Consider the following 8,849-nt stretch of genomic DNA (forward strand, 5'->3'; position numbering starts at 1 on the left):
CCGTGGGGGGATCGAAGAGGAAATTAATTGGGTAACAATGCAATCATGCTAGTTTCACGGTGAACAGTTTCCCATTCGGCTGGCCACCGAGTGATGGCTGTGTATTACATTCGCCATCAGTGTGCCCGAGCAGGTAATGGCAGCCAGTTGCGCTATGATGGCACTGCTTGCCTTGAAGCCATTTCAAACCATGGTGCCTCATACTGGCTACACTGCCAGCCTCGATGATGATGACTCAGTGGGACCAGTCGTCCTCCTCCGCCGCCAACATCTCAGCTCTGTTAAGTATTTAACATCCAGAACAGTAGCACAAAAGCCACAGGACAATCCATTTGTCATGTCGTCTCTCAGGAATTCATTATGCATGTACCAAAGGCTCTGTACAAAGGCAGCAATCGCTTCTAAGACTCACTTTTACTCAGCTGCTCTAAGAAACCTATTTCAGTTCGTAATTAATCTTGAGAGAGGGTGTTTTTGTGCTTTTCTAGCACAGGTGGACCAGCCCCCTTGCTACAAATGGAGACAATAATTGGGAGGCAAGAAAATAACGTGGTTTGAAGTTGAAGAGCCTGTGTTCTAATGTGTAAACTACAGTGCTTTCCTCAGTTCAGAACCTATACTGCATGGTGATATATAGCCCACCTGTGTGCCAAGTCAGTTTACACATCTAAGGCAAAAAAAATACATATGCTGTAAAAGGCATGCTATGTAAATGTTGCCAAGTCTAATTTACTGTTCAGTGCAGCATCGCCAAGGACAAGCACACAGCAAGCACCATTATAAAGCCTGAGGACTTCGTCCCCGTTTGGCACCTCTGACTGCACTGTGCCTGGCATAGCGTTCACCCCTGTATCTCTAGCCTGCGGTGGTCTCGGCCACGGATCAACGCAGAGAAGAGTGAAACATCGAGAAATAAGGACGCCTGTCCAGCAGGTCAGGACAGAGGCATTAATCTCCTCTGATGTGTGTTGTGCATTGTAACAAGCTCTTTAGTAGTGGGATCACATCCTGCCCCTGCTGATAATCCTTCCACCTGCATGCTGTGGAAACAGCGGTGTAAACAGGCAGGACAGAGGTGGATGGGACGGCCGGGCACAGCGGCAGGCATACAAGGTCAGTGCTTCACTTTGGCCGGTGGGTGCCAATTAAATCGCAAGGCCATGCATCGCGAGCCGACAGATAGAGGAAAAGCCGGCGGGGCCCTGAAATCGCCAGGCTCCATAAGCCAATTTGTGGCAGGCTGGCACGTCGGCCGGCATAGCGCTGCCGAGCTGGAGCAGATTCAGCATCACTCTCCAACTCCAGCAAGCTGGGCAAGTTGAAGCTGGGCACACTCCGATGAAAAATATTTTTGTAATTCTGCAAAAATATTGGTCAAAATCCATTTGTCTTTGAAACACAAACACGTGAAAGAGACAACACACTCTTAGGCGCAATGGAGATGTTCTAGACTATGTGCACTAATAATTTTGTTTGATTCCCTAGTGTAATTCTGGGGGCGTGCCTCCTAGCGAAGCTCTATAACATCATAACATGCTACCTGAGCATGCAAAAGGCATTTTGTACAGCTGCTGGGAAGACATTACTATACATATCATGATGCAGTGCTGTCAGATGATACATAACTTGATACAGGACCCCCGAGTCACCCAAAAAAATAAAAATAAATAAATAAAAATAAATATATATATATATATATATATATATATATATATATATATATATATATATATATATATATATATATATAATGCTAAAGTTAACTCAGCCGATTAACGATGCTATACGCGTGGGGGGACGACTGGTACTTCAATAGCAAAAATGTATGAGGACAAAATGAAATGGGAAACAAAATATTGAATTAAAGTCCATACTGTGATACAAACGAGAGCTTATTTTAATTCTGCACACATCTACAAACCATTGTCAAGTATTGTTTTAATGCCTTCATAAATAATACATAAATAATAAATATGTAACGAAGCTCAGATTCGTATACGTATGAAGTCTTACTACAGTGGAAAACACAGGCTTACCACTAAATAAACAAATCATATTGTTACTCAAATGTTTTACATTAGCGACCTGTAACGAAAGGAATAGAAGCTAGAACCTGGATAACTACAGCCTCTGGCTACTGTAATTGGCCGGTGCAGAATGAGGAACTGCAGCAGGATCACCTGACACGCCGTCATCGCCGTCCTTCCCACACCGGGAACATGGCTTCCGCAACGAAACGACCAACCGCGCTCCTCATGTTTGGCCTTTTTCTTGCGACTTTCATACAGACCGCGCAGGCTTTCGACAGCGGAGACGCCGTGGCACTTCTCCTGGGAATGACTCTTACGATGGTGGGATTGTGTGCATGCCTGGGTTGGTACGCACGAAGGCGAAGCGGACAGCTCTGATCAGCTCGCCCGCAGGCCCGTATCCGGAAGTGCCCTCGCGTCTACGGAATGTTTCTGGACGCATGCGGTGAACACTTTAATTTAGAAAATGCGCCGTTGGGGGAGATGGCTGCTTGAGAAAAGCTTGGGATTCGCTCCCGGTACTGGGGAAGTGTTGAGACACGCTGGTACAGTGGACACGTAGCGGTTGACACGGTGAAGCGTTACGGCGCCACCGGGGCGCGGAAGCACACCTATTCCACGCGTGTTTGCTGTGGACCTTCCCAGTTGGGTGGCAGTCCGTTCACATGTCTGTCCCTTCTGGCATATTAGCGATTGTGCACTCGAGTAATTATAGAGATTTTTAGTACGGAATAACATGTATTGCCCCCCCCCCCATGTATTGCTGCCGCTTCTTTCCCTTTTCTGTAATAAACGTAATGAATATGCTGTCCAGCTGTGGCGTGTGCTGTTATTACCACCGCTGTGATCTTTGATTGTATTCGCAAACACTGGAAAAAATGGATATAAAGTTCCAGTCAGTCTGTTCACTATCACACACAATAGCGGCCATTTATCTTGATATACTAAAAAAATCTGCCAAAATTGTGAAAGTTAATTTTTTCCCTTGCTAAACTTTTCTCTCTTTTTTTTTGGCAGTGTGACTAACCAGCACAGATTGAGGTTTATGTTAATTATGCATGTTTAGTGAGTTTATCCTGAGATGAACCGCCATATATTTGCTTACCACCCCTTAACCCATTCAGAACCATAACATCCTAATAGGCCTAACCCACTTTAACACTCACTTTCAATAGAGTATATGCTGTTGAATACTCGCAGTAATCGTTTGGATCCATAAGAACATGTGTGCGAAATAAATGTATAAATGATACCACAGCATGTTTGAGACCAAGGGTATCGGTAGGCTAAGGCTTTAGACTCGTTCATATGATTACCGATTGTAAATAGACCTACGAGTGAGAATCCTTGTTCGACCGTGGGAGATAAATAAGGAAAGCGACGTGCGATTCTACCCCCATTGTGCAGATGTTGCCGAGGGAGACGGTGCTGCTGCAACAAGAGACAAGACGCGGCCAGGATCACAAATAGGACCAATGCGCATGCTCCGTCTGCACCGTTTACTGTATGTTCACAGTGGAAAAAGGGCAGGCAACAAAACCAAGCTTTTTTTTTACGGCAAAGTGACATCTACCATGTAAATAAGCTCCAGGGAGACAAAGGGGAATATCAACAGGTACGTTGTTATTGATATCTTTGCTAATCTCTTCCAACCACTGGCAATTACATATATCTTGGATTGCAGTCGATTCATAGCGGGCACTTAGAAATTGCTTTACCTAATGGACGTACGGTTTGGTCAGAGTCAGCCCAGAACGATTCTGACAGAGCTTCAATGAAAAAAAATTGTCACCCCTATGATTATTCGAAATGTATGCAGTTTTATTGTCCAGATTTCCATAGAGTAAACTACACTTGCTATATAAATATCAAATACAGACCCACAATGATGATTTTGTAAATATGTTGCGACATAAACATTTATTCTAAAATAGGCATATTGTCGGATGGATCCGGAGGTATTCGTATTGAATTCATAATGTATGTACTGGTGTGGTCTACCCGGTTGAGTGTTTTCATTCTTTTATTTTCATCGAATGTGGCAGCTTGCTATTAGCGCATAAAATGCATAAAAATGCTGTAGCCCAATTATTTCTGTTTTCATACCTTTTGATCCTAAACACACGCCGTTCTCGATTAAAATAAATAAATAAATACATAGGTTTCGTGCGAGTGGGCTTGTCTACCACTGTCCCTTTCAATGAACGCTTTTATAAGTGAAGATATTATTGCGCTCCTTTTAATTCCGAGCAACAGTAAATCAGATAACACTGAGGCTCGGTTAGCGCTCTGCTCATTTTCAACAATACCCGAAGGCTGAGAGCAAAAGGCTTGTCCCGGATAAAAAGAGCCCACTTAAATTCTGCAGATTCGCTGGGTGTGATCAACAGCTTTCTTGCTGCATTTCTATAAATGTTTCAACCCTTCCACGGTATTACCGCGAGCAAAACCTCGACTTGAAACCTTTTGTCTGTAATCGGCGTTTATTGCCACCGTCCACAAACATTCTTTCGGTTCGCGAGAGGTATTGTCATAACGAGCATTTTCTCTTAATATTCCTTTATTTTTACGCGTAGTGTTGATATTAATGACTGTTTCTTATCGAGTTGAATAAACCAACTGTGTGAGTCGAAACAGGCTCTGCGCCGACTGCATACCATTACAGTTGTAATGTGATGTTCAAATAAATAATGGGGGGAAAAGCACGAAAATTAGTTAATCTTTTGCGATTATTTCGAACCTGATACAGAGGGAGCAATGCAATCAAAAGCAGCCTATTTGTTTTATGCCAGCAAATCCTGATGGTTGGATCGTATTTTTCAGGATTTTTTTTAGGTGTGATGAGACAAAGGAACAAAGGATGCCTTAGAAGAGAGGCAGATAACAAGGCTGGAATCTGCTTCAAAGCACACCAAATGGATCTATCGCTTCCCCTTGCATCCAGATCATGATACTTAGCTGAAGCTTTAATTATCTTTATGATCCTTCCTCCATCTATGGCGAACTATAGCCATGCAGGGGACCAGAGCATCTTGCAGAACGTCTCTCCGCTTGCCACATTCCTTAAACTAACCTCCTTGGGATTCATCATCGGTGTCGGGGTGGTCGGCAACCTCCTGATCTCCATCCTGCTGGTCAAAGACAAGAGCCTGCACCGCGCGCCCTACTACTTTCTGCTGGACCTGTGCGCCTCTGACATCCTGCGCTCGGCCATCTGCTTCCCCTTTGTGTTCACCTCTGTCAAGAATGGCTCAGCCTGGACATACGGCACGCTCACCTGCAAAGTGATCGCCTTCCTGGGCGTGCTCTCCTGTTTCCACACGGCCTTCATGCTGTTTTGCGTGAGTGTGACGCGCTACCTGGCCATCGCGCACCACCGCTTCTACACCAAGCGACTGACCTTCTGGACGTGCCTGGCCGTGGTGTGCATGGTGTGGACGCTGTCGGTGGCCATGGCCTTCCCACCAGTGCTGGATGTGGGCACCTACTCATTCATCCGCGAGGAGGACCAATGCACGTTCCAGCACCGCTCCTTCCGCGCCAACGACTCGCTGGGTTTCATGCTGCTGCTCGCCCTCATCCTCTTGGCCACCCAGCTCGTCTACCTCAAGCTCATCTTCTTTGTCCACGACCGGCGGAAGATGAAACCCGTCCAGTTCGTACCCGCCGTCAGCCAGAACTGGACCTTCCATGGCCCCGGCGCGAGCGGGCAGGCTGCCGCCAACTGGCTGGCCGGCTTCGGCAGAGGCCCCACACCCCCCACCCTGCTGGGCATCCGGCAGAACAGCAACGCGGCAGGCCGCAGGCGACTGCTGGTGCTGGATGAGTTCAAGACTGAAAAGAGGATAAGCAGGATGTTCTACATCATGACCTTCTTCTTCCTGAGTCTGTGGGGGCCTTATCTGGTGGCCTGCTACTGGAGGGTGTTCGCCAGGGGTCCAGTGGTCCCTGCGGGCTACCTCACCGCGGCCGTTTGGATGAGCTTTGCTCAGGCAGGAGTCAACCCCTTCATCTGCATTTTCTCCAACCGGGAGCTCAGGCGATGCTTCAGCACCACGCTCCTCTACTGCAGAAAATCCAGGTTACCTAGGGAACCCTACTGTGTTATATGAAGGTTTCATTTTTTGGTCTTGGATGATTTTTTTGGGGACTACCCTGATTGGTCAGGGATATGTCCTGTTGTATAGCTCTCCCACCTTCCTCTTCTACACTATAACCCCCCTCTCCCACCCATTTTATGCCTGCCCCCACCCTGTAGGCCTGATGTGGAACTGTCAATCATACACACCTCTTGATGTGAGTAAGCATCATACGTGAAGCTCGAAGGGAATAAAATAATCAGGGAGTGGAGGACCCCTCCTGTGTTTATGTTCTAGTAAACAACTGCCATGGAAGGCCATTTTAAAGCAGATAAGCAAACAAAAAAGTTTCAAAAAAAAAGAAAGAAAAAAGAAAGAAAGAAATGTGATGTTAACAGTAGGCTAACCTTTGGAGATGTCGAAGACTGAAGGTGCACATGGCAGAAAACAAAAAATAATTCCCTCTAGGAATCATGGGAATGGTTTTGCGTTTAAAGTTGCACTAAGTTATAAAAGAAGTAAAAAGATGCTTTTTTCCTGCGTTGCATTGCAAGGATGTCTAGTTTTTCCCCCAAACTGAAATATGAATGCTTTTATTTTCAACAGACTTCCTATTCACTGTAAGTATACAAAACATGTGGTTTGACAAACTGTTGGAATACATCTTCACAAGAGGAAAAAATTGGTTTAAATGTAAGTGATTTTTTTCCTTTCAATTTTATGGGTATGGGTGGGGAGGGGGTGGTATTTTAATGGTTACTGATGTGTGGTTTTCCAATTGCAACTTAATTATTTCTTGTAGTTTTTATGATCCATGCAGTATGTCTGTGTCTGGCAGTGCTATTTTCTTATCTCAGTTTCTGACAGTCTAAAAACAATGTTTGGATTTTAAAAGTTGCTCTTGAGAACCTAAAATGTGTGCTAAAATGACAGTGGAGAACCAGTTAAGTGTTTCATATTCATGTACCTAAACACTGACATATTGTTACAGTATTGCTGATACCACTTCATATGTTTTTGCCTTAATGTTTTTGTTTTAGTTTCTTTCCTCTTTTCTGTTGTTTTTTTCTTGTGGTCTGATTTTTAAAAGGTACTCTTCTAAAATGTCTCAAGGCATATAGAGAGTGCTTCACGTTAATGTGAAGTGCATGTTCATCTTTGAAACACATTCACTTTCATGTACATCACCACTGGCCACGCACCAAAATGCCCCATTTATTCCACAGCAACGGTTTGCTCCACACCTATATCCCACAGAGTGCGGAGAGTGCAGGGAGCAGATTGCATGTGTGTGTTTGTGTGTGTTTGTGCGTGTGTGTGTGTGTGTATGTGTGTGTGTATGTCTGTGTGTGTAAGCTGAACAGCTGTCATGTCAAGACCAGAGCCTTAGTATAAAATCTTGCACAATTTGTAAAAAATGTAACAGAAAAAAAAACAAACAAACAAAAAAAAAAAATGTATTTAAGGCACAGCGTCTTGTTTATACTTTCCAGACATTTGCTCTCTACTGATTGTTTTGATTACTTACTTTTTCTCCTGTGGCCATTTTAATATTTATTATGTATTTTTTTGTATATTATAGGTAGATAGTCTGTAAGTTTGTGAGTCTTTCATTTTGAAGTCCCGGATGTGAGTACTGTTTAAGTTAGGACTGCATTTGCTGAAGGTTAACTGTGTAATCTGTTGCTTACATTTTTGAAAATAAAATTTTACATTTTGCAAAACTTGCTCTTTCCTCTGACTGAAAACTAGCCAGTTTCACTGGTTTCCCTGCTATTTCATTATGAAGTCTTTCAGTGACTGAAAGCTAATTTATGGGAAAGCTTTAACTATTTGTGGACAATAAGCAAATGTTTGCTTTTAATAATCATCACACTTTCTAAATGTCACGGATATACTTGCTGAAACATTGCTAAGATTCGCACAGATATGAATTTTTGCAGCTCCTTATGTGCATATGCAGTGATTCATATTTCAGGTTAAGATTACTTGTATTTAATTATTTCATATTTTCGCTATGCCCTGTTTTGTGAATAACTATCCAAGTTTGTGTTTTTCATGTATCTGCCATGACATACTGCTTTACTTACAATAATACTTATCCAGCAAATGCCATGTCATGTAGCTGACCTGAAAAGTTCAGGCCACTTTCAGCAAAATCACTCGCCACTTTGTTTTGGCCTGCACCATTACTATGACTATCATAAGAGTCCCATCTGACTGGATGCTGGGCATTCTCTGTATGCATTTTCTTAAGAACCATCAATTGTACCCCATTGCTTCTTAGTAAGGGGAATCCAACAAGAGCAGAGCTTGCCAGAGGTGGCGACAGCCAGTTTGAGAAAGCCCTTTTAAGTATGTGCTGGACCACGGTAGGACAGCTGGTCGCTTGTTGGGGAGATTGCAGTGCCTCAGAGGAGAAGAGAAGCCCTATATGCTTGCTGGTGTGATAATGTCTGTAGATCCTCTGTGCCAGAGCTGTGAAAACACCAGACACTGGCTACAGCCCGCTGCTGCTGTAGTAACACCTGTAGCACACATAACTGACCTGTCCTGCCTCTCATCCGACACCTCTGTGAGATCAACTGAAGATTATACACATCATGAATCCCTGAGATTCTGTCCTGTTATGTTTATAATGCACCATATTTAAAATGGTGGGATAAAGCAAAATGTATTGATCATTTGCTTTGTATTGTTTCCTTTTTTGCTGATATGGCAGAACTCTGTGCCTGAAGCA

At 43.8% G+C, this 8,849-nt stretch overlaps 2 protein-coding genes across 2 annotated transcripts; both read left to right on the forward strand.

The window, feature by feature from the left end:
- The first annotated feature begins 2,179 nt into the window (after positions 1-2,179).
- LOC113583437 (small integral membrane protein 30) lies at positions 2,180-2,841 on the forward strand. The gene has a single exon (XM_027019782.3). It carries the CDS (start codon positions 2,220-2,222, stop codon positions 2,406-2,408), a length of 189 nt encoding a protein of 62 aa, XP_026875583.1. The 5' UTR covers positions 2,180-2,219; the 3' UTR covers positions 2,409-2,841.
- Positions 2,842-2,960: 119 nt separating this feature from the next.
- Positions 2,961-7,823, forward strand: gpr85 (G protein-coupled receptor 85). Its single transcript, XM_027019781.3, has 2 exons — positions 2,961-3,645; positions 4,854-7,823. Exon 2 carries the CDS (start codon positions 5,009-5,011, stop codon positions 6,140-6,142), a length of 1,134 nt encoding a protein of 377 aa, XP_026875582.2. The 5' UTR covers positions 2,961-3,645; positions 4,854-5,008; the 3' UTR covers positions 6,143-7,823.
- The last annotated feature ends 1,026 nt before the right edge of the window (positions 7,824-8,849 follow it).

Source organism: Electrophorus electricus, chromosome 11 (genome assembly GCF_041902795.1).
Source record: "Electrophorus electricus isolate QZ-2024a chromosome 11, ASM4190279v1, whole genome shotgun sequence".
NCBI lineage: Eukaryota > Metazoa > Chordata > Actinopteri > Gymnotiformes > Gymnotidae > Electrophorus > Electrophorus electricus.